This window comes from Fundulus heteroclitus, chromosome 2 (genome assembly GCF_011125445.2).
Source record: "Fundulus heteroclitus isolate FHET01 chromosome 2, MU-UCD_Fhet_4.1, whole genome shotgun sequence".
Classification (NCBI taxonomy): Eukaryota; Metazoa; Chordata; class Actinopteri; order Cyprinodontiformes; family Fundulidae; genus Fundulus; species Fundulus heteroclitus.
In genome coordinates this window covers 15,162,768-15,189,042 of record NC_046362.1, presented here as the reverse complement: position 1 = coordinate 15,189,042, position 26,275 = coordinate 15,162,768, and the positions used below count along the sequence as shown (strand labels likewise).

Sequence of the window (26,275 nt, the reverse complement as noted above, 5' to 3'; positions counted from 1 at the left end):
AAAAGTGTAGAAGAAGAGAAATGACACGTTCTGTTGGTGGAAATGCACTGTTAAATGAGAGTCAATTGGTAGAAGTGTTTTAATAATTCATATTACATGTAGCCACATACTAATAAGTAAAAACTGCCATTAATAATACTTTTAAAATCTATATATATTTTGACTTTTCCCCTCCACATCAAGGGAGGGCAGCGCCCGAGCGTCCCCTATGGACCAGCCGCCACTGGTCTTCATTATCACACAGGAATATGTTGTAAGACGTACCGTCTCAGTCGTTGTGTCCTTGGGCAAGACACTTCACCCGAATTGCCTGCTGGCGGTGGACAGAGGGGCTGGTGGCGCCGTTGTGTGGCAGCCCTGCTTCTGTCAGTCTGCCCCAGGGCAGCTGTGGCTACTAACAGCTCACCACCATCAGGGTTTAAATGTGTGTGTGAATGGGTGAATGACTGATTGTAGAGTAAAACGATTTGGGGTCATGGGACTAGTTAAAGCACAAGCCATTTACCATTTTCCAAAATTATGCTTGTAGCAATATGTTTGTGTTAAAGCTACATGCCTTATTGCAAATAAAATTAAAATAAAGGGCACCAAATCAAATTTGAACTGAATGAACTGCTATCATCTGTATTTCTAACAAAAAATGTTTATCAGTACAGCCATTACAAAAAAAAAAACATTGATTCATAAATCACAAGAAACTTTGCACTCAGGTTTTTTTTTAAGTCACAATTTTTAAGTTTATACATTATCATGATAGTGGCATTAGGATGTAAAACAGCTTCTTCTGAAAGACGTACAGTTGTCATCTGATGGTTAAACTCTGCTTCCGGATTGTGTTAGAATTCACAAAGGTAATAATGTGCGTTTTGATATCACAGAGAGAAATGAAACCTTGGTGTCAGTACTGTGCCAACTCTCTTGCATGACAGGAGAGCTTGTAAAAATGTGTTGAAACAAATTTAAGATAGTCCAATCAGGTAAAATGAAAAAGCCAGCCACTCCAGTAAAGCTGATAACAGAATTTTATTTCTTGTTTGCAGCCAATTTAGACGCAGAACCCAACTAACAATGAAAGTTTATTGAACAGACAGCACATATTGCTAAAGGATTTGTGTTTTTGATGTGGTAAGGCCACAAACTTTAATGCATGCACAGGGAGAACATGCAAAACCCACGCAGTAAGACCCAGAACCTTCTTGTTGCAAGGGACCAGCGCTATCAACTTCACCACTCGTGTATTTTTGTGACTCATTAAAAAAAGCTTAAGTTATATGTACATAGTTCAGTAAATATTTTATTTTCTCAATTGCAAATTGGCCCAGATGGCCAAATTTTATAGTTTGGAAAATATATATTTTTAAAAGACAGTCTTAAGTCTTAAAGCAATCCAACTTCCTGATTAAAGAAAATCCAACTGGAACTTCAAGTGATGTGGTGCTGAAATACCGACATGTTAGAATTTAAAGCAAATTTTGGGTAATGCAACAAAATATATGCTAGTAACTAAAGTCCCTTAAATGACTTCATTTAAGAATCATTTAAGGGACTTTACTAGTAACTAAAGGGTTTTAATGGTTTAATGGTGAGTTTTTCCCAGCTGAGCAGAGAAACTGAGAAACCAGCTGTTGCCCAACTTTTAAATCTGAAGCTGAGCTACGCTGATCAGTTAATTTAATATGTACAATAACTGGGATATAAAAGTTTTTACAAAACCATAAACTGTATGGCAAACAAGATTGAATCTTTTTCGTATGTTTTTGTGTGTTTCATCAGTTTCAGAAAACTCACTAACAGCTTTTTTTCTTCTTTAGCATCTCTCCACGTTTGTTATGGACAAGGCAGAATCTATCGTCACTGTAGACGACGCTATCAAGAAACTGATTCTTCTGGACTCAAAGGATAAAATCTGGACACAGGAGATGCTACTGCAGGTTACAGACAAGGCGGTTAGACTTCTTGATTGTGACACCCAGGTCCGTTTGGATTCACACGTTATGCTGTCTACCTCCTCTGTGCTTTTATTGGATATCAATTATGTTCTCACAAAGATTTCAGTCTAGATTTGTTTCAGGACATGAGTTTAAAACAGATGCAGTAGTTCTGTATCGCTCCTTAAGCTACTTGTTAACGATAAAGAAATGTATAGATTTTGCTGGTAGTAAATTATGCTTTTGGAGCTTAGTTGTTTAATTTAGTAGTCTGAGTTGATTCTCATCTGGTTTTCAGAAATACCTTCAGAAAAGTGCACCAAATTAATCTATCAGAGTTGTAGAAATTCAACACAAGTTAGTCTCTCATAGTGAAGTTATTTTAAAGCATATTCATGGTAAACTGTGATGGCAGTAAATATTAGCTGATCAGCTGCTGTTCAGACAAGCGTGCCAAACCGTAAATGAAGCTTTCTTCTTTATTTATGACTTAACGGCCTTGTTTAACCATATTAAGGATGTGATCCATATTTTCTTTTAATGCGGCCACCTCTTTCCCTCTGGCATTCTGGTCATCATGCAGGAAGAACTGGAGAACTTCCCCCTCTCCACAATCCACGTTTGTATGACGGTGCTGAATCAGACACGCTACTCGTCTGTGCTGCTGCTCCTGTGTCAGGACAGGGACCAATACAGACCAGACATCCATTTCTTCCACTGTGACGAGGTGGAGGTGAGTCTGAGACAAACCCAGAGCGTGTTGTTAACTGTTTGGGTGCCCTCCATGTTGTTTGTTGGAATATATTTTATTGTTTCATTGGTGCTTTTTGCCATATTTCAGTTCTGTGTTTGAGTAAATAGTGTGGTTTTATTTTTTTTGGTCATCTATAGAAACTCCAAATCATTTCCAGAACAATCTCAATTCTTTTTTTTTCTTTTTTTGCTTTACCTAAAGTCCTGCTTCCTGGATAAATAATCACATTTAAAAAGACAGAAAGGCCACAGAGATAAAATGAACTCATAACTACAGTCACTAGAATAAAATTTTTTTTCCTCATCTTATTTTCCTCTGCCTTCCTATAACAGAGTACAATTTAGATACCACTAAAACGCATTAAAGAGTACAATTGAATGTTATAATCCAGTTCTATTCCTGGTAGATGAAAAGTTAAAGTAAATTAAAGTGACACTTTAGAAATCTGAAGTGAAATTCTGTTAAGGGCTTATGAACGATTGATAATATACTTGCAACAGACAGCAATTCTTTTTTTTAGAAATGCAGATTAGGCCTATAAGGCTGAGGCACCCATCGTCACTCAATCTGACTTGTTCTCTTTTCTTTCCCATTTTGAATAGTCTAAGAAAAAAGTCTCTGTGTCACGTCAGCAGTCCAGAATCATTACTTAACACTATTCAGAAAGGATGATAAACTTTAAAAAAATCTTTGCATTTAACCTGGGGTTTTCTTTAAGGAATTCTTCTACTAAATGTTTTTTTTTCTGCTAAGTGTACTCAAATTAAAAACTGGATGTTTGACCTTTTTTAGAGTGATAATGTCATTGTATTGAAAGATATATTTATTATAAGGCTTTTATCAAGTCTTTACCGGTGGTGTTGATAATGTAAATGAGAGCAGAGCAGAATTAAAGGCACATTTCTTCCAACAACTCCAATCTCAACAATGTCATGACAGATCTCACTGATATCATTTTGTTAACCATTACGGCGCTGTTGTGTTTCACTTAGTTATTGATAGAGATGCACTGATCAGTTGATTGGCTGATACCTAATTCCTCCTGATTTATTTATTTATTTCCAAAGATTTGACAACTCGTAAACTTAAGTCTGTATAAGCTTTGATTTAATTCAACAATTAAGTCTAAAATGGACCTGAAAATGGGAAAATGTAGCTGCAGGTGAATAGAGGTAGTAGGTTTAAATCATACCAAAACTGAAGGGATTTCATGATCACTATTTATGCATCACACCAAAGTGCATCAGAGGCTGTTGTTCAAACAAATTCTGCATTTGACCTAACCCTTACTGGCCAAAGTAAAATTGGCCTATTCCAAGCAGTGACCGATCGATTGATGCATCACTAGGTATTTTAGTGGTTCACAGTAGACTATTGTAAGTTGCTGTTTGTTGCTAATGAAATTCCATGTGAAAGAGCTTCTGCAACATCCATTCAAAGAAGTTGTCTGATAGAAAATGAAAGAAGTGTGGATATCATGATAGTAGCACTCACTTGGAACTGCAGTGATATATCCACGAAAACATTTTTTTTTATTTCCATACTTAACTTTAGCATTGGATATTTTAACATGTTAAGGCACACAGTGGGAGTATTAGGTTTCCTGCCATTGAAAATGACCAACATGATTTTGTACATCTCTTTGTGCTTTGTCTAGGCTGAAATGGTTCACGCAGACATAGACAGTGCTCTTGGAGACAACAAACATGGAAGAAAAATGAGACTTCATACCCTTAAGTAAGAACAACGGTGTTGGCACACGACCACACACATATTTATGTACACATTCCAAGTTTCATATACTATTGTAGCAGTAATTACTCATAATGATGCATTTTTCTTTATTCTTCCTCTTCAGAGTAAACCAGGAAAAAATGAAGCATCAGAGAGAAACCATCCTCCCTCCCACGAGCCCCAGGGGCCCGCCGCCTGTTGCCAATCGACGAGTGGCAGCCGCGGCAAATCCTCCGGGTGAGAACGCGCAGCTTTACGCTTACATGAAAACGCAAACTTTTTAATAACATAATTCATTTTCTGTGGTGATGTTTTTTTTTCTTTTGTGATTAATGATAGATCCTCGACTTGCTGGACCTTATGATGCTGAGTCGCATGAAAAGCTGGCCCAGCGCATCGAGAAGGACGTGGTGAGTTTGCTGCGGCGGTCATCGTGTCCCTTTTTGTGAGATCATAACGACTACAGCTTATGTTTTTACCTCTTTAGCAAATCCTCAACTGTGCCCTGGACGACATAGAGATCTTTGTATCGCGGCTGCAGAAGGCAGCAGAGGCGTTTTCCCAGCTCAACCAACGCAACAAGAGTAAGAAGAACAAGAAGAAAGGACCAGCAGGTCTGTCACCCTTTCTTCTTCTGCGGTGGTTCAAACGGCATGACAATATGCACGTATTGCTCACTTTGCCATGTGTGATTCTCTTGCTCTTCTGTGTGCTGATGTGATTTATCATATTTATGCATGTTTTGCCAACACCTTAGCTGATTTCATTTTATTACATTTGAAGGTATAAAACTTTTCTAGAGGATTCAAGTGTTTCTTGGAAAGCTCCACCCAGTTGCTGCCTGTGTCTGAGTTTACTTGGTTGACTAGGTGTAAGCTGTCATCATGCGGTGTGCTTATGACTAAAACTGCTGGTCAAACTGGCTGACAACCCTCAGTTAAGTAAGCATTAAAGAAGTTCTTAGCCCTTTTAAAATGTCTGTTTGGAGACATTTTGGTTATATGGTAAATAAAAAAAAAACTGTGACAGTTTGGAGGCATTGTAAGAATAGATCAACTGGTTAATTAGGCTGACGTAGCATCTGCTTCGTAGCTTCGGATTCAGGTTTCATTTTATTGAAATCTTCAAAGATAAAATGATATTAAAACCGGAAATGTAGGATCAGAATTTATTTTTTATTATTTATTTATTTATTCGAACATGATACAAATATAAAACATAAAATAGTGCACAGTAACAAGAAGTGCATAAGAAAGAAGAGAAAATACAGATTTTTGTATAATAAATAGTTGGAAAGAAAACTCTACAATTGCACGTTCAAACAGTAGCAACAGCCCCTAATAGCTGCATTAATAATCGGATTTTCAAATATATTGATTTTTATTGCGAACAAGCAAACATGGTTTCTTTGATTTTAGAGCTTTGGTGAACTTGTCAGGAAGAAACAAACAGTGCAACGTTTCTATATGTTCCTTATAAACAACTGCATAAAACAAATTACAAAGAATTTGTATGATATCTAAATCTACCTTCACTGAATAATTCCCCATGCATAGAAATAATTGATCTATTACGGGAAGCTTTACCAGTCACCCATAACATTATGGCCCTCGGTCTTGCAGCTGATCTGGATGCAAGGCTGTGCTGAGAGAAAGCATTCAAATGGAGAAACGTTTGAATGTTTTTGAAGACCTGGGACAGCTGTGAACTGTCTCATTAAACATGAAAGGGAGTCAGGGATGTATAGCAGCTTCTAAATTCACTGATGTCGAGGATTGATGGAAATCAAAAAGATCTAACAACCAACAAGTTTTAGACACCCCAGGGTTTCCTTGTCCACATTCATACTAGTAACAATATTATGGCTAAAATGTTCCTGCTAACTTTGATTTGACTGTGATTTGTTGTGCAGTGAAAAACGTACGTTTCATAGAAGTGACAATTTGCCAAAGCAGTCAACATTTATCCCAAACTCCCATTTCATATTCAAGATCTCATGGGTCATAAACTTTCTGTTCAGCCGGTTGAGTCACAGGTCGCGAAACTGTGCAGGATTTTTTCTTACCCTGCAAGGTGAAACGTTTATTACCCTCTATCGTTGTATCGCTCAGGCTATAAATTATTCTAGAAGTGTAGAATAGAAGAACATTTATGAGTTTGCTCCTCGTCTCGTCCGCAGCACGTGTGTGGAACAGCCTGGTAACCGTGGCCTCTGTGTGTGGTCATTGTTGTTGTTCTGGTTCACAGAGGGCATGCTGACCCTGCGGGCCAAGCCCCCCACTGAAGCAGAGTTCATTGACAGCCTGCAGAAACTGAAGCTGGCCCTCAACCTCTTGGTGAGATATCAAAGCTCCTAACCTTCATCAGTGAGTGGCCACTCTATGGTCATCAACTTACCTATGATTATTCGCCACTCTGCCCCCTGCAGGCCAAACTGAAGAAACACTTACAGAACCCAAGTGCTCCTGAGCTGGTTCATTTCCTATTTGGGCCTCTGGAGCTGGTAAGAGCTGCAAAAATGAATCTGTTTGAGTTTGAATTGGATGAGGAAAGCCATATTTCTCTCGTTGTGGGTCATTGCTGAAATATTTTGTTGCTTTGCTTAAACCAAAACTGAGCTGAGAGGCTAAAGTGACACAAAGGGGTTGTTAAAATCACACAATGAATACACTTGCATTTTTTTTTCAGCAAATATTTGTGTGTGTTTTTATTTTATTTTTTTGGTTAGTTTTCCTTCGTTTTGCTGCTCTGGCTCCACACCCTCTCGGTGCTATGCTCAAACACTTAACCAACCGGAGCGACGCGGCTTTCATCTGAAACACAAGTGCAGCTGTAAAGCAATGTTGCTTTTCCAGCCGGGAGTGTTCAGCCACTCCTTCGATACTGCGGGACAGAAAATTATCTCTGAACATAAGATTTGTGCGATGTGTTTGAAGAAAGCTCACCCCTTCTAGCTGTTCTTTAACAACTACCTTAAATACTTAGCAGGCGTGTACGGCGGCAGACACAGTGACGATGCAAACTCCAAAACGCACATTCACAAAAAACAGATGGAACAGAGAAATGCTGCAATCACAGAAAATAGAATGATGCAAACTTCAAAACACTGAAAGCAAAAGAAAAAATCTGCAATATCCTAAAACAGAAGCAATATTAAAAAGGCTGCCAGTACTAAAAACAGCTGGGATTATTATAACATTATAACAAGACAATGAGCACTGCTCTTTCTGCCAATTTCAACTGTGAACCTTTAAATCATGTCCTCAGGTCCTGCAGAGCTGTGGGAGTCCTGACTTGGTACGTTCAGTCATCTCTCCTCACCTTTCAAAGGACGCTGTTGACTTCCTACGAGGACACCTCAGCCCCAAAGAGATGACTTTGTTTGAGCTGCTTGGTGACGGGTGGACCAAACCCAGGTTTAATACATGTTTATTGTTTTTAGATCAACCTTTAGCATCAGCAGCATGCTGCATCTGCTGTTCTTCCTGGGGTCTGTTTGCATAAAAAGAAAGATTACATGTACAGAAAATCATGTTGTTGAATGCTTCTGCTGGCTCTGTCTGCTCATCATGTGAATTACACACTTTTAAACAACCTTTCCTCCTCCTGTAGGGCAGAGTGGCCTAGAGATCAGTGCGCTCCTCCTTATTGCCCCAAGTTTCGAAACGGATGGGAGCCGTCTCCGGAGCTGTTCCTGACAGCTCCATGGGAAACCGAGGGACCGTCTCGACCACTTGGGACTCCCACAAGCCCCGACTACAGAAAACTCTCGACAGAGGATGTGAGAGTTTTGTTTCCCAATTACAGTTCATATGTATTAAACTGTGTCTTTAAATATGTATTAACTTTTTTTATCTGTTCTCTTTTATGTTTTTTTTATTATTATTATTATTTTTTTTTTTTTAGTATTACGGCAATCACTCCTCAGCAAATGGGATGTCCAGCAACCGCAAATATGCCAAAATCCGTTACCACTTTGTGGCGCGGAATCCCAACGAGCTGTCGGTTCTGCAGGATGAAATCCTTGAGGTTGGCACACCAGGCTTTCATATTCTGCGTGACCAATTTACAGTTTTAACCACAATGTTTTCCATTGCATCATGAGTGTGTCGTTTTAATGAATCACTGCTAAAGAAGCGCGGGAGAACTGCAGCACGTCTACTCCAGCTTCCCTGTTCTGTGGAATGATCTGTCTCGCAGGTGTTGGAGGATAACAAACAGTGGTGGAAACTACGGAATCGCAGCGGCCAGTCCGGCTACGTCCCGTTTAACATCCTCGATGTTGTCAGGATAGATGAGCCAGAAGACCCTTTCAGCCAGGTAACTTACCATCTATGCATACTCCGCATTTACTGAAATCCCATTTGTTCAGGACACACTGCAGACTATTGCACAGCCGTCGTAATCCCTCTGGCTCCGTTGACCCTTTAGTTACCCACGCCACTTAGACTTCAAGAGATATTGCAGGTGCTGCTTCTCTCTTAAGAGCTGTTTGAACTCCTGCATCTTAAGGAAGATTTTACTTTGTCTATAATGATGACATTTCACTAAATATTTTTGATACAGTAGATATAAAAAGTGTACATGTCTCTATTAAGTTAATTTTTGGAAAAACAACAACAAAAAAAAAGCAATTTTGAATACGACCAACATTCCATATAACTTAACTCAAAAACAAGTAAATTTGATTAGAGATTGAAAAGATGTAAAAATCGTCAACAACATGGTTGCATGATACTTTGTTGAAGCACCTTTGGCTTTATTTTCAGCATTCATTCCTGGTCTTACTTGTGGTTTCTTTGTATTCACCCATCCCCTATTTGCTAATTTGTCATTTTGCAATAAAATAAAAAATGAAAATGATGAGGAATTTCATCCTTCAGCATCACTGTAAGTCCGAGCATACACACAAATTAACAAAAGAACGATTTGACCTAAAGAAACTGAACATTTCCGAGATGACCAAGCCGGCATTCAAAACTGGCAGAACGTCTGTGGGGACACCCAAAGAGGGCCGCAGAACAGAGATGGATCAGGAGATCATCTGCATGGTAGAGTGGGCAAATATTGCTAAGATATGAAAAGTGAATGCTGAAACTGAATCAAAATGTGCTTTAACAAAGTCAGTTTAAAGGTGGGCACGCTTATGGAACCAGTTTCTAGCAGCCCTTTAAATTTTTTTTAGTGTTGCTTCAGTTGGATTATACAAGAATATGTTACATTACATTCATTGCCTGTTTCTTTGTTTGTTTTAAGTGCACTCTTAGCCAGACAGGCCAAAAAGAAATTTCACCACGGTAACACACGGTGACGATAACAACATTTTTGAATTATTAAAGGTAGAAGTTATTTTTCATCTTGCAAAAACCTGGCATTTTACTGAAAGGGTTTAGAATTTCCTTATCTATGTTATATAAAAAAACTGCAAATTAATTTTTACTTGTTTAAAAGAGAAAAGTATCTGTATGTCAAAGCGTTAGCTCAACTTAATCATGTTTTTTTATATATAGTTTTTTTAAATATTTCTTTGTACTTAAGCAGTCAAACACTGAGTCCCACTCGTCAGCACAAAAAAGAGAAGAAATAATTCAGATTTTCAGAAGAGTTAGATGGAAACTGATCTGTTCAGCTTGTGGACATCTTGTCAGCACCTCTTACACAACTATATTCCATTTCCCACTTCCTACAGACAGTCAGCATGCATGAAGCACCTCATCTCTGATGCGTGCAGCTCCTTTTCCTCCTTTAAAACACACATCCACATATTTTGCCTCTGGCTTTCCTTCAAACATGAATCGCATAACAAAAAGGTGAAGCCAAACCTGTTTTTGTGATAATACTTGTGTTTCTGTGTCATGAATGGAGTTTGTGCGTGTTTGTGTGACTGCAGAACGACTACATGACTTCACCCATTGGATCCCTGCACAAGAGCGACAGCTTCAACAAGGGCGTGCACAAAGACAAAAGTTAGTCTGCACAGACGGCAACAAAATAAACAAAGCAAAAAAAACAATGTTTGAACAAAACTCTTTCTCTTCCGTTTCACACATTCTTGCTCTGCAGAGATGGACGAGGTTAACAGTGAGCTGCTGATGGCGATCACTGCAAACAAAAAGCCAGTGGCCAATAAGATCCGAATAGAGCGCCCGGCTGGCCCTCGGGTGCCATTGACCTTTGACTCGAATCAAGAGCAGGTGACAGCGTGGCTCAATGCAAAATCGTTCTCAAAACCGTAAGTTTGTTTTATTGTGCATAAATCAAGCACCTGTCTTTTATTTGCTCACTTAAAGGGGACATATCATGCAAAATCCACTTTTTTTGGCCCTTAAATACATTTTGTTGTGCACTTGGAGTCTTTAGGAGTGCAGAAAATGTGGATGTAGTCTGTCCCTGTGCTGCATAGATATCGATGTATTCTGTTTGTGTCATATCTTTCAAGCCGTTCAGTTTTCTCTGTTCTCCGTTATGTGTTTTAAACAATTACGTCACAGTATTTGCTGAAAAGCTGTTAAACAAGGTCACTGACTTCCGGCTAACCAATTTCATAAATGCGCCATTTTCATCTATTTTTTTGCCACGATTTTTTTGTAGTCCAAACGGAAGGATGCTGAAACTACAAGAGGGTAAGTGAAAATGTATTGCTGTTGAGTGCATTAACCCAATGCACTCAACAATTCAATACACCGTCCCCTAGAATACTCCAAAAATGGCTGAAAGGGGCGAAGTGCCACATTCACCAAAACAAGTCGCTCTCAGAAGCAGCTCAAAACAGGGCTGTGGGGCAACAATGATGAGGAATTCAGACCAAAATGTTGCAGTTCCACTTTATATTGACCACAACTGAATGATTTCAATGAGAAAAGGAAGAGGTCAAAAGCATGATATGTCCCCTTTAAAGACCCAATGACAGTGAAACTTTTTTAAAATTAACGTATTTTGAAGTTGTTTTTCTAACCATTTCCCATGTTCTGCACAAACATAATAATATATATATTTTTTTATTAGCAGTGTTAATAGTTCTAAAAAATAGCTATATTTTTTCCATCACAATCTTGATCTGATCGGTGCAAAATGTATGCATTTTCTATTTGGGATTAAACGGGAGCTGTAAAAGGAAAGCTTTTTTTGGGCAAACTTTGTCTTTTTAGTTAAATTGCTGGAATTTTAATTTGAGGAAATTATCTGTTTATCCACTGTGTGCATGCTCTGCAGTTAGGTTTTTACATAGGTTTAGGTTATTTCCTGACTTAGTTTTTTTTATTTACTTCAGGGTGTACTTACTTTTGTTGGTTTAGGGATTAATTGCTTTTATTTTGAGGGGACAGCAAATTTAAAGCTTGTTATACAAACTGTACCCTGACTTCACATTATTTCAAACAATGTAAAGTCATGTTCATCTTTTCATGTCCCATGAAAAGATGTTGTAAGATATGTGAAAAAATGTGAGCGGTGTGCTCACTTTGGAGAGATCCTGTTAGTGACGTCGCACCTACATAGGCTGCAAATGTGGTACATTTACATGATGCTAATCATTCAGAAGGCGTCTTTGTCCAAGGTGGCTAACAAACACGTTACCAGATGCAAGGCAGTAACAGTCAGTCCCTGATATCCACTTTAGGTGAGGCGTGTGGCAATGTTGGAGAAGTTAGAAAAACTGGTCCTAAGGTCTTTTTTCAAGAGACCTGTGAAGATGGACCAGGTCCTGTCTCTTTCTGATGCCGATAGCAAACCGAAAGGAGCGTTAGGTTGACTGGGTTTGGACAACTGCACAGTCACTTTAGGAAAACCAGTGCAACTAAATGAATCAGGGAATGACATGTTTTCTTGGTTCATCAAGCTTATGCAGCCCAGTTTCAGTTTAAAAAATTAGATTCAGTCACCCAAGTATTTAAAATATTTCACGCGGAGATTGTACATGGCTGCTGTTTTTTTTTTTTTTTGTTTTGCTGTTTTGAAGAGATGACTAACAGATCAGGTGTAACCGAAGCTCTAATTCTTCTTTAAATCTGGGTTTATTGGAGAGGCATCCCCCGGGGGCTGGAAGAGACTCACTTCAGAGGAATCCACTGATGCCACTTCTGACACCAAGGCCGTTCCTGCTGCAACATGCCACAGTGCCTTAAGAAGACTTTATCTGGTTCTTACCTGTTTAACAACAGCGTGTTCTCCGTTAGAAGCAACATTGCGCTGAGAAAAAAAACCCAGGTCTATTTGAAATGCTATCAGAATAAACTGCCTTGCTGTGGTTTTTCTGCAGGACCGTTGAATGTTTGGGGATCCTGACCGGAGCTCAGCTGTTTTCCCTGAACAAAGAAGAGCTGAAGGCTGTGTGTGGGGAAGAAGGCGGCCGTGTCTTCAACCAGGTCTCTTTGCAGAAAGGACAACTAGAGGTTGGTCACACTCGTCTGCATGCAAGCTGCTTGAAAACCTGTTTTTCTGGGAGTCTTTTTTATGGCTGTTGTGCAAAGCATAGGATTGCAACTTTCATAATATACCCCGACAAGTTGGGGCGACGTGTGACATCAGAAATGATTGCAGCAAATATAGTCTTATATTATTGCAGGTTTAGTAGGAAAAAATGCCTGTTAGGTGACAGAATGGAGTATTTGACTGGGCTAAACAATATAAAAGTTATGTTTTTTTTTATGAGCCAAATTTATCCTCTTTAGCTGCTAACCTGAAAACGGCAAAACAAAATAGCTAAATAAAAATTAAAATGCGGACTGGAAGACATTTTACACTGTGCAAGTTTTTTTAGAGACATCTTTTTAGGTATGGTGGAGTGGTGGTCAGCAATGTCTCTTTGCATCAAAAAGGTTCATATCCAGGCCTGGACAAAGAAAGACTCCATGCTCTTTCTGCGTGGATTTTGCATGTTCTCCTCATATATGTGTGGGTTCTTTCTAGGCACTCTTTCCACAGTCTCTGCATTGCACTGTGTTGGACTGGTAGCTTGTCCGCGTCGTGTCCAAACCGAAGAATCATTTTTATTTATAGTCACACCCTTATATGTTATATGTTGTTTTGTTGCTGGGACCACTTAGGCTCTTCTTTGAATTCCCCGAAGGCCCTGAGGGCTTGCCCCTCCTTTCAAGTGAGGGGCCAGGAGCTTTTTATGCACATAGACTATAAATAAATAAATAAATAAAAACACCTAACCTACTCTGGTATGGAACCCACTGACGCTGATTGGCAGGTGAAGTCATTCTGCTGAAAAGTATCATTATTAAATAAAAAGGCCGTTGGGAAAGACACCACTATGAAATAAAAGATGACTTTTAAAAAGATTACATATTGAAAACAAAATGGATGGAATTAAACAAAACTATCTAAACAATAATTTATATTATTGTGAAAAATCTTAATGTGAAATAAATGGTTTATTATTATACACGTGTTTAAAGAAGAATGAAAAATATTTCATCTTAATGAGCTGATCATTTTATAAGCATTCAGTTATTTCACAATATCACTTTACATGTTTATATCTTATTTATTCACGTAGAGCTTTATTTCATAATGTTTTATTTATTTATTTAATTTTTAGCAACCATATAGTCTGGTGCCATTGTTGGTCAGTTTTCATTCAATTTGGTCCTGCATTGTCTAACATAAATTTGAATAATGTGCTGTGCAGCGTTGCACAAACTGCAGTTTTTTGTGTCTGTATTTAAGCTAAATTATTTTTTTAAAGAAACCAAATGAGACAGTATTTGAACAAAATGATGAACATATATTACATCTCAACAACATTTGATAGTGGTGGGATGTTCTTTAATCAGTATTGTTTTAATTATTTATATTTATTATGGCCATCCACATGTATGCCAGGTTTGTCATGCAGGTCATTTGAAAAGTCACATCCTGCTAAATCCAACATAATTATTTTTCAACTCGTTTATTGTGGCCATAAAGTAAACTTCCAAAAAAAGTAACTGAGATTGTTCGTCTTTGTAAGGATGAGTTCTCTAGGCAGGTTTTTCTGAAACATTGGTTATTATAAATCTGTTTCCAAACATCTTATTGGTTCCAACACCAGAGACATTGCAAAGAAAAATGCGGTTACATTTGTTACAGTTTAATAGTTTTAACTTTAATAGTGTGATCGTTTCCCAGAAATACCCTCTGCTGCCATCTTCAGGACATTTACTGCAACAGCAGTTCAGCGATCCACAATCAATGTCCGCTATAACGGCATACCACGACTCTTAATGCTTTGTTGTTAAAACTTCCTGTGTGCTTCATACAGTATAGGTATAGATCAGTCACATATAAAATAAAAAAAAATAATAGAAAATGCATCTGAATTAAAATGCACTGCCTGACTATGACTTTTTTTCAAGTCTGTAAACAGTCTACAAAGCAAAGATCTGTGCAGGATTAGTAAAACGCCTGCCGTGTTTAAGCACTTTTATTGAATACCGGCTCATTTAAAGTTTTTGTCTGTAAAATAAAAATCATCCAAATCAGTATTACATGGATTTACACATGTATTACGCAAGCATGTTATGCTGTGGTGCCTATAAAGCACAAACTCCTAAATATAACCCTTCTGTCTCTCCATTAGTCAGCCCGGTGCATGAAAATCAAACTAGGATGTGGTGAGAAATATGTATCTAGAACTGTGAGAGAAAATCATCGTCTTTGCTCAACTTCTGAAGTTTTATAGTGAAATAACAACGTCTTGTTCTCCCGTAATGCTGCTGCATGTGTTCTGAGACCAAGTCAGAGAACAGAACCTTCTAAAGGAACAACTGTGCTTTCTCTCCAGAGGTCCCAGGGTGACTCCGAACTGCAGGAAATCATGAGGAAGAGGCAGGAAAAGATTGACTCCACAAGCAGCGCCGACTGAACATGTGGAGCAAAATGACCCCCCCCCCCCTGCAACTTTCAAAGTGCATCAGCTTGCTAAATCCATGAACTTTTTCTTACAATCCTCAGTTAGAAAAATTAATACATTCCTTTTAATTGCATATTTATTTTGTAAAATGTCAGATGTTTGTTATTCAAGTGTTTTATTTTTTTTTTTCAAATTATGTTGCATTATTTTCAATTGATGAAATTATTGAAGACATTACCTGCTGAGAAGAGGAACCTGTGTACAGTCTGGTGTCTTTGCATGACATGCATGTAACGTACATGTGTACAAGCAGGGTGGGGTCAGTGTTTGTTCTTAATAATACAGTTGTTTACAAAATTTGTCTGTACAAAACATCAAAGCTTTGTCGTTGCTCTTTAAAATCAGTGCCAGGATGTTTGTCATATTTTCTATTGCATAGCCAATAATTGTCATATTAATGCTAACAGGAAAAATAGGAAAAATAAAGCATACTTTGTGTTGTTCATGGCATGTCGATCAGCAGCAAGTACATATTAGATTAAATATTCTTGCTTTTCTTGATCCAGTTTGACATTTTGCCGATTCTTCTGCATGCACGAGGCCTCTCTCAATAATAGTGGAATTTTTAATGTGGCGCCCTCTGAATTTATATGACGCATCCAAAATGGGTAAAAACCTTTATAATAAACGGATCTTTTATTAGCAGCATATCCTGACAGTGTCCCGCAGCTCTCTAACAATGACACATTGTCCATGTAGCCGCGCACAAAGGCTAAGTCAAAGCATTAGTGCACGGTATTACATTGTACACATTGTATTTCATGGCCTTTTTATTTTGTCATTTATCTCTAGTTGTGCATGTCCATATTTGATTACTTGTTGCAAAACCAGTTGCCCGTTGGGGGTCAATAAGGGTTGAATTAATTAGCACTCTGACTACAGATATGGGGATGTGTAAGCAAGGAGCTGTTTTCTTGTTGCCATATTGGGACTTATTAAAAGCAAAACACATTGTCTGTTCCTGAATGACATGCATTCTCGTCTTTCCCATTTTAAGTGGAGGCTAATAGAATTGAGCATTTGTGCCACTGAATGTACCACAGGGAAACATAAAGGCCTGAATTACTAGTTGAAAGTTCCTAGATAACAAATTATGTGTTTAAAAAAATGTGGAGTATGATACGGGCCTGAGCCGGCACATCCACACATCAATAAGTTGAGTACCCACATATACAAATTTTTTTTAATACATTGGTCTAATGTTATAATCTCTATAACACCTTCTATCTAGGACATTACTTTCTTGCTCCAGGCGAGGTAAAGCCCTGTGATTACCTGCAGACTTCTCGTCCCAGTCACAATGAAGTAAAATACTGATTACCTCATTATTGTTAAGCAAAATCATCGCTCACGACACCTCAGCAATCTGATCCACTTAAAAAAAAAAAAAACCCAAAGGTATAAATTTGAAAAATAAGCTTGCTTTGATCTAGCTTTTGATCTTGCTTTCACTAAATGAAAAAGGATGTTTTAATAAAGTTTTCCGTATGAAATTATGCTACAGCAATAACATGTCGATTTTAAGTCTTTAGACACCCTTACTGGGGTGTTAATAATTATGTATAGCGCTGTTTATTGTTAGCCTGTCTTTTTTTTTTTTTTTGGAGGGGGGGGGGGGGGGGGTTGCAGTGTAAACTACATGAGCTAACAAGTTAAGAAGTAGAGTCTAAATTGTTTTATTGGCATATATATATAGATTCAAATATATTGGTGATGTAAATATTTTTGAATGTTATAATTAAAGAAATTACCTTTGTTGATATTTTTGGCAGCTTTTTGTGTGCAGTTCTTTTTTTTCCACTTTGTGAATAACACCATATTTAATACAGTTACTTTATTTTGTGCCCAAAGTGCAGCTCAAACGAAATTACAGGTTTGGCAGGAAAAAGGTCAAACGCATTGGCCAGTGATCGCTTTCAAAGTATACCCAGGTTTTAAAAGGTTGTGATTTTTCTGTCCTATGGTGCCAGAATAAACGGTCGGAGTGACCCAACCCCTCTCTTCCAGCAGAATGGAGCTGAGACTCAGCCAGTGCTGCCCCTCACTTCTCTCTTGCTGCACACTGATGGCCAGCTGGTTGAAAGAACGCCCTTATAACCTTCCCTCTTTCACATGCAAGCATTTAGATTTAGTTATACTTTTGCTATAAATTTCTTCTAAATACCTTTAAAAAGTGGTATTTTCAAAGTTAACTCCAGTCACACATAACATTTTTTTCTGTATTACTTTTTGTAATTTTCTTATGTTTGGAGCTATTCCGATCGAGGAAAAAAAAGATTCATCTTTCATTGTCAACAGTCTTTAATGAGTCAAGCGACATTTCACAATTTCACCTAAAATGTTATAGTTGGCACTCAAATATCCAGTGCTCCCTAAAGATTAGGACGGTCTTAAACATCGAAAAAGAAATACATCATTCCAGAATCGTCTATTAGATTTTCATATTAGATGACAGATGTGAACATCCCAGCTCATCATTTATGGAGATATGCATCAAGCCAAAGTTCCCCTGAAGTTTTCAGCGACCTGAAAAGAAAAAAGAAAAACACAAAAAACATCAGTTAAGTGCCTGTTTTGTATCACTGTTGTGAATAAAGACCGATAGCCTTACAAGATTGTAGTTAATTAAGGAAGGTAATAAACTAGAGCCGCAAATTTCAGTTTTATGATTATATTGTTTACTAGGTCATTACAGCTGTTCTGTGCAACCTGGCCAGAAAGACATTTGTTTTGTTATTTTGTTATTACCTGACTACGTCAACCATGCCTTGCCACAAGGATTTGGTCTCATAAGGAATCCCGTGTTTCTCACACAGCTCACGGACCTGCGGGGCCACCAGCTGGTAGTTGTGGCGCGGCATCCTGGGAAACAGACTTGAGAAAGAGAGGAAGAATAAATACTGACAAGACTGAAAAAATGGATGGACATTTGTTTCACAGCTAATCTGAATATATATTTATATAAAAAAATAAAGAAATCTCCCATTCAGGTAACAACAGACGAAGGTAAATTTAAAATATTATTTTTACATCAACTACGCCACTAAGTATGCCTTAATCAAAAGTCTGACTGGTTCCGTCTTTTTACTGACTGACCCTTTTTCCTCCCTCGAAGTTAAAAAGCCTTTAATGTTGCCCAATTTTCAGGACTATGTTGAAAAAAAAGCTCACCTGATACTACAAAGGCAGGTGATTCAAGTCCAAGTTAAAGATCCTTTCACTTACTGGTGTTCGATTTGAAAGTTGAGGTGTCCACTGAACCAGTCGTTGAAGAAGGACTGCTCGATATTACAGGTGGCTTGTAACTAAAGTAGAGAAAAAGAACAGATAAAGATGTCCTCAACGTAGACCTTTTTTTTTTCATTTTGTCCCATTGCAACCACAACTATTTCATTGGCATTTTATGTGCATCAATAGGCCGATGGAAAGTAGTGGAGCATTTTTAAGCGGAAGTGGAATTGTAGTTTTCAAGATCTTTAACAAATAAAAATCTGAAAGGTGTGGTGTGCATTTGCTTTCAACTCTGAGCAGTTCCCTCATCCCTGCTGAAGAAAAGCATCCCCAAAGCACTATGCTGCTACCGCCATGTTTAAACTCTCCCATTAAGGCCTGATTCATGGCGTGCCCAACTAACAGCAGGCCTGTTACTGGATTCACTCATGTGAGCTGTAGTTGTCTGCAGCTCCTCCAGAGTTACCATGGACCTCTTGGCTGCATTTCTGAATAAAACTCTTTTTGTGTCAATTGCAGTGATGCCATACTCTTTCCATTCTTTCCAGGTGATGTATTGAGAAGTCCTCATGTGAGCTGTGCAAAGCTTGAGATATTCTTTTAAAACCTAACCCTGATTGAAATGTCTCCACAACATCCTCTCTGCAGGATTCCTTGGTCTTCACTATGATGTTTGTTCAGCAATATTCTCTAACAAACCTCTGAGGCGCTCACAGAGCTGCTGGATTTATATGAAGAATAAATTGCCAACGGGTGGCCTCTGAAAGGAGAACACACTCTTCCGATTTTTCATTGTAACAAAAATGTGATAACCACGTCCTTCCACTCAACAAATATGCACTGCTTTGTGTTTGTCTTCCCAGTGAAATACGTTGGAGTTTCAAATACTTTCCAAGGTCTTTATTCTTCACATCATACAGCTCTGTACTGTAAGGTATGGATTTATCAGACTAAGTGCACTAGATACAAAACTGCCACAGATATGTATGACACTGCAGAAATAGGAAGCCACAACATGACTTACAAAATAATCAAATTACATTAGAACGTATTCAACCTTTAAAACATGTTGACTTGGTGATTTTTTTGTTATTGTTGCATTTTTAATTCATTCATTTATTTTTGATTAGGATAAGCTGCTGGCTCCATTTTTTTACTTTTAATAAGCAGCGAACACAACGGGAATCTCATTTATCGCGTCACTGTAAAGCAGGTACCTGCATGGTCAGCCAGTCCTGGCGCCTCTCGTGATCGATCTCCTTTGGCAAGTGGCTCATCTGAGTCACCCACACGAACCAGTGACTTTCCAAAAACCTGCAGGTTTGAAATAGCGAAGCATTAAGAATCACGGTGTTTGGTTTGAAAGCAGAGCATAAAAAGCACCTGTGATAAGAAATGCAGGCGGTTTGAATAATAAAATCAACACGGCGACGTGTGTCTTCTATAACAAACCCAAACGCATTTACAGCCTGAATGGCACACAAACGTAGCTAAGAGAAGATATCACAGAGTGCACGGTTTGAATCCCCCGCAGTGCGTTTACCTGACGAACATCATGAGTGCCACTGAGCCAAGCACACCATACAGCGGTACATAGCAGTAGAAGTAACGGATGTAGTATGTGGAAGCCCAGGCCAGATCCTTGAGGAGAATAAATGAGTATCATTTTATTTTATTTTATTATTTTTATTTACAAAGAAAATCAACCATTCTTTAATTTTTACATAAAATACTATTATTTTAAGGAGTATGCATTTCAACTATAAAGCACTAAGCTGTGTTGTGTGACGGAGAGGCTGGCGTCTTACCACCCAGTCCCGTCGAGTTATCATGGTCTTCATTATATTGTAGTTGTAGAAAACTGGAATGAGCAGTGGTGGTGCCACTGAAACAGACACACAGAAGATATTAGTTATTTTGGGAACAATGTTATATTTTTTTCTATTCTTTCCAAACGTCTTAAAGCAATCATACCAAGAAAGAAGTACTGGTGCTGGTAGTTATAGGGGTAGTGTTTGATCTTTTTAATGCCGTACTGTAACAGAGAGAGGCACAGAGTTCAGTGAGCTGCTAAGCTGCGTTAGGGCTTAAAAGGATTTAGAAATGCATTCCTTTATTCAGCTACTTGCCTCCACTGGCTGATTGTTCCCAAGTACGAAAATGTCCATCATGTTGATATCAGGGTCCTTCTTGAAAATGTTCGGCTTGGCGTGATGCTGGAAATGTCGATGGTTCCACCAGTTGGCGGAAGCTCCCTAAAAAAAAACAAAAAAAAAAAGATCTGTTATTGTCAGAGAACCCCTGTTTGCAGGAGAGTAAACACAACAAATCCTGTAATGTCACCTTTAAATGCCCAATGACAAACTTGTGGACCAGGTGATTCCACTTGGACTTCTTGAAGACAGAAAGGTGACCAAAGTCATGCTGCAGCCATCCAGCCTGCGACTAGTGACGAACAGAAGGAAGCGCCGTGGGATCAGTTTATTGGACAACAGTTAGGGACTGCATTTTGTGTTGTTCAACTCACCTGAGCGGTCGCAAGCAGTACTGAGCACAGTAACGTCATCATCCAGCCCGTGCCCCAGTACGAGAGCATCAGCCAGGCCAGGGCCTCCAGCAGCACGATGTGAGCAAGATGGAGGCAGAAGAATAAAGGCTGTGCTTGGAAAAGACCTCCTTTCTCTACCTGTTCTCGTAAGTGATCGAAATCCTGAATGATTTCTGCCTGCAAGCAGAGAAGAGACCCACTGTTAGTTAAAGTTTTTCTTTTTTAATTACGAACTTGATGTGACATTTTTGAAATCTCTAACATTATACAAAGGTAAAAAAAACTGAAAGGAAGTAGGCCAGAGGTAGACAAATCCGGCCCTCAAGAGCTGTTGTCCTACATGTTTTAGACGTGCCTCTTCCCCAGCACATCAGAATAAAAGGCTCAATTACCTCCTTAGTATGTCATCAAATTATGCACAGACCTGGTAATGGACCATTATTTGGATTCAGTTAAAAATATTGTTAAAAAGTTAATTTATTTCAATAACTGTATTCAAAAGGGTAAACAATTAAGACCCATTACACACAAGTTAAATATCTCAAGTGTATATTTCTACTAATTTTGGTAATCATGGCTTTTAATTACCGTAATTAAAATCTAAACTTATGTTTTCTAGAACATTTTACATAACATAACACAACATAACACCAGTGAATAGGGGGACAGAAGTCCAGTGGATTGTGAACAAAGGAAGGCGAGCCACAAAATGTATTTGCGACAGAAGCCGGCAGTAGATGGGGATGCTGTGTGCCAGCACATTTAGGGAAAGTTGAGTGGAAGGAAAAAATAGCTGTGGAAGACGCTGCGCAGGAAACAGGGATATCTACTGCCCTGAGAGAACTTTGAGGGGCTTAAATATAAGGTCTTACACTTTTGTTCTCATCTTGGTTAGGCTCTGTTGTCACCAACTCTCCAATCAGCAGAGGCTTCAGAAACTTCTGCACAAACTTTTGATCAGGATGAAAGGCTGCAAAAACTTCCTGCAAAACAAAAACGAGAAGTGTTGCAAAGCTGAAAATAACTTAGGCAAGGTAAGCTTCTTTACTGAGTACTTTTCAGTAACGAGAAGTATCACTGAATAACATCTAGCAAGAGCTTTTAAATTGTTGCCTTTCTAAAACCCTGTTTTCCTATTTGTCTTTTTTAACCCTACTCAGCAGCAGTCATTAAGTGAATACAATTTTCACATTATAAAAATATAATAAAATATATATAAAAAGATTTTTGGAGATATTAAAAAACAATATTTCTTTAACAATTACATCCTACAGCAGGGGTCTGCACCCTGCAGCTCCCGAGGGGCAAAGTGCTCTGTAGACCTTCCACAATGGCTCTTGATCACTTTCGCAAAGGATTATAAGGAACCATTTAATATTCTTGAATATAGATAACAAATGTAGGTTTGAGAAGTTTTTCAGTTTTTATGGAATGCTTGCATTGAAATTCTACAACAGTGACATTGAAAGCACCAATAATATACTTTAAATCTACTTTATGTTTTTTTGTTGTTAAGTTTAAAACTGTGATTTTCTTTTTTTGTATTACTTTCCACAAATATCAATTCGCATAAAATAAAATGTATCCTTCCTCTTCGTGCAAAAATAAAAAAAGGCTTTATTTTAAACAATGAAAATAGAAATATAATGGTGGTTAATTAAAAATGAAAACAAATATTCTATGGTAGATGTTTATCTAAAATACAGTGTCTTTTTTCCCCAAAGTTTCATGTACAATTTGTGGATCTTAACAAGTTTTATTCAGCTGGACTGGGAGCGTAAATGGCTATTTGGATTGAAAATGTTACAGACCTAATCTATATTTTTCATGATCTGTTTGTCATTAAAGTGTAACTGATTAAAGTACATTTCAAGGTCAAATAAAAATATTTAAATATACTTGCTTAATTTCTTTTTCATTCCTTTGAGTACTTCCATTGCTCTTTTTTTAGAATATTCAAAAGAAAACCTTTAGCTCCTGCATTAAAGAAAAGTTAAAGAAAAACTTTTGAATAAAAAGATTCCCAACAAAACTTCTAAATTAAAATTATTTTTCCATGATAAGATAAACTTTTATAAGTTCATGGTTAGTAATGAAGCCGATCAAACAATAGAATTATATTAAATTGATAAAGAAATGTGAATATCCTCTTCCAGACACGTGTGGTATTGACCCAACATAAAACAGGGTCATTAGGTAAACCGGTTAACCCCAGCTCAAATCTAGTTTTTTCAATGTCAAGTTTGATCTTTTAAGAATTAGGTGATAATTCTGTCTATATATTTAGTTTATCATAATACTTATAACAATATAAAAACATTAAAACCTTACACTCAGACTGGTCAGGTGGACATTTGGAAACAGAGAGGTGCATAGGAGCATTAAGTAATGTGTTTATCACAGCTCATGCTCAGTTACACGTAGTGACTTTGTTCAAAGGTCACAGTGAGGTTCATTCTGCAATTTCAAATATTAACAACCAGCTTCCTAATTAAATAACAAAATGATCTACTGGCACAGTTTGTGAAAACGTTCACATTCAGAAACTGTTCAAAATGCAGGCTGCTATAAAATGCAGCCTAATTCGGTTTTCAAAAAATAAAAAAACAAGAAAAAAAGTGTAATGATAATAAAAGAAACCCAGTATGGACATCTGAAATGCCAGACAGGAGATGATATACAGATATATAGATAACATATTTTAAGATAATGTGGTTTGCCATACACTTTCGAAGGAAAGTTCAAAGAAACTTTGCACCTATAAGTTATTCACCTTCCACACAATTAACTAAAACTCATAAAAACTGCAAACACAGCTTTAGTATGGATACAATGATTTCACAAAATGTTTTAGTTGTTACAACGATGGACTAAATTGTGTGAAAACAAAAACTTTTAAGTATGACAGGGGTTATGGAACACAAAAACAAAAAATCATTTTAAAATAACTTTTAAAATCGAAACCTATCGCTTGTTATCATCTATTGGACTTACCTGCAAAAGCACCCAACATAGTTTTATGATTATCATAAAGTGTCATGGAAAAAGAATGCATAGAGAAAAGCTAATTTCCTTAAAGCGATGCATCTGCAACCGACATAGATAATGGCTTTTGTATTTCATCAATACTGTCAACATCATAAATCCTATCCAATCCAGCAGATGGACATTACTGCTATTTTCCTGCACGGCGGAAAGAGCACTTACCGTTGCATCCTCTCCAGCATAATGCCCGATCACTCGGGACCCTCCGGGATGCCTTTTGACCCACTGGCTGATGTTATAAACCTGCCGGTTGACCACCAGCCACTGGTCGTTCCTGCTGCGGTGCTTCTGCACCTCTTCCCAGGTGTAAACACCTGCAGCCTTCCCGCTGCCCGGCTCTGCAGGCTCGGTCTGTTGTCCTCCACCCCCCATCCTCCCTGCCGCTGCTGCTGCTGCTGCTGTTGCCCCTGGCTGGATTCACCTGCTCACAAGAGGACCAGTCTGGTCTCACACATGGATGAGAAAAATATAGAAACACAGAATGTAATTCTGTTTGTGCACTCAGCTGCAACAAAGCATGCATTGTTCTGCTGGTGCAAAAAAAAAAAAAAAAAAAAAAAAATCCGGCACAATCTCTTTCACTATTCTCTCACAATAGGCGGCGATCGGGAGTATTTTAACAAATATTTGCAACTCACAGCATCCAGATCCTGACTTGCTCTCCTGGCCCTTCAGTCACACGGAGCCCCCTTGACCCCCCGGCTCCGTCCAGCTCCTCTATAAAAGCGAGGAGGCGATCATAAAAGGCGAACAAGTTGGCAGTCCTTCCTGATATGCCCTGCTCCCTCTCTCGCCCCCTCCCGTCCCCCGTGCCTCCCGAACTTCGAGCGGATCTTTCGAGGCTTTCTGGCCAATCGGAGAAGAGCAGCTCTGGCTTGTTGGAGCGCTGCCTCTGCACCGTGGGACAAGATGCTCGCAGAGACTAAGCGAAACTAAAGGAGCGGATTCAGATCAGACCGGCTGCAGAGACCCCCCCTAGAGGCCGGACCCTGGAAGTGCTGCCCGTTTAACCTACGAGGAGATTATATGGGCCATAGGTTACTACAGGCCATCCAGACGGTGTGTTTCAGCTCCAGCTCCTCCTGCCACACTTTATGGCTGACACGGATTATGTAGAGACGCTGGGAAATGGGTGAGGGATTAATTGACGCCACAGACGAATTAGTGGGGGGGAAATGACAATAAAGTGATTTAAAATATTGCTGAAAGAGAGATGAAACGTTTTGCTTTTTACAGATCAGATTCAGAAGGGATGAGGAGGGGTCAGCTTCCCACACTGCTGCACATTTCTTACACAACAGGTTACACAATGTGCATACTACAAGTCTCCTTGTTTCCTAGCACCAGACCCCCCCCCCCCCACCACCACCACCCCCCAAATACAGTAATCTTAGCGAGGTTTATGTCTCTCTCTCTCTCTCTCTCTCTCTCTCTCTCTCTCTCTCTCTCTCTCTCTCTCTCTCTCTCTCTCTCTCTCTCTCTCTCTCTCTCGATAGGTCTGCCTTTGTACAGCTGGTGGTGAATATGTAATGTTTTCTTATGACAGTTTGCCTTATAAAAGTGTTCATGCCCTCTGAACATTTTCCACATTTGTTCGTGTTACAGCTATAAACCTCACGTGATATGTCATAAGTCCCAGAAAAAGCAATATTCAATTGTTAAGTGGAATTGTCACATAATTTGTTAGAACTTTTATGAATGAATATTTGAAAAGTGTTGGCTGGCATTTATACTGCTGAAATTTGAGGTAACTGGACAAGCTTTTGAGAGTCGTGCAGTCCTTGCGTCCGGATTCTCGGCACAAAGTCGGGTCTGTTCCCAGTGTGTGTTGGACTCCGCCAGGACTGCCCCTTGTCACCGATCCTGCTTGTTGTGTTCATAGACAGGATCTCAACGCGTGGTCATGGAGAGGATCAGGATCGCATCTTTGCTTTTCGCAGACAGTGGTGCCTCCAGAAATGTTTCATAGGGGTGGCCAGATGGGGCCACTCAAACTCTTAATGACTTAGACTTAGACTTTCTTTATTGTCATCTTGTATGCATAGAGTGCATACAGAACTAAATTTCGTTTTCATACAGCTTAGAAAAATTGCAGTAACTCTGCAGGATACGTTGCTGAGAATTTACAGTACAGG

The 26,275-nt window shown here is 38.6% G+C and overlaps 2 protein-coding genes across 2 annotated transcripts; one reads left to right on the top strand and one right to left on the bottom strand.

Annotated features, from left to right (window-relative positions):
* Positions 1 to 1,811: 1,811 nt before the first annotated feature.
* Positions 1,812 to 16,267, top strand: LOC118566555 (epidermal growth factor receptor kinase substrate 8-like protein 2; the record flags this gene model as incomplete). The annotated part of the gene is given in 16 exon segments (XM_036148881.1): positions 1,812 to 1,973; positions 2,512 to 2,661; positions 4,340 to 4,419; positions 4,541 to 4,653; positions 4,756 to 4,826; positions 4,904 to 5,030; positions 6,664 to 6,752; positions 6,845 to 6,919; positions 7,684 to 7,832; positions 8,029 to 8,197; positions 8,323 to 8,445; positions 8,617 to 8,736; positions 10,307 to 10,382; positions 10,480 to 10,648; positions 12,674 to 12,806; positions 15,188 to 16,267. Coding segments are annotated over 16 exon segments (1,887 nt in total), but the record flags the coding sequence as incomplete, so codon positions are not given.
* A 1,332-nt stretch (positions 16,268 to 17,599) lies between these two features.
* LOC105928229 (fatty acid desaturase 2) lies at positions 17,600 to 24,943 on the bottom strand. The gene is made up of 13 exons (XM_012865392.3): positions 24,779 to 24,943; positions 24,303 to 24,581; positions 21,968 to 22,078; positions 21,075 to 21,272; positions 20,891 to 20,992; positions 20,677 to 20,802; positions 20,522 to 20,582; positions 20,356 to 20,432; positions 20,091 to 20,188; positions 19,765 to 19,861; positions 18,542 to 18,621; positions 18,065 to 18,190; positions 17,600 to 17,842 (listed from the first exon to the last, which is right to left on the bottom strand). The coding sequence occupies exons 2-13, from the start codon at positions 24,510 to 24,512 to the stop codon at positions 17,791 to 17,793; spliced, it is 1,338 nt and encodes a 445-aa protein (XP_012720846.2). The 5' UTR covers positions 24,513 to 24,581; positions 24,779 to 24,943; the 3' UTR covers positions 17,600 to 17,790.
* Between the last annotated feature and the right edge of the window lie 1,332 nt (positions 24,944 to 26,275).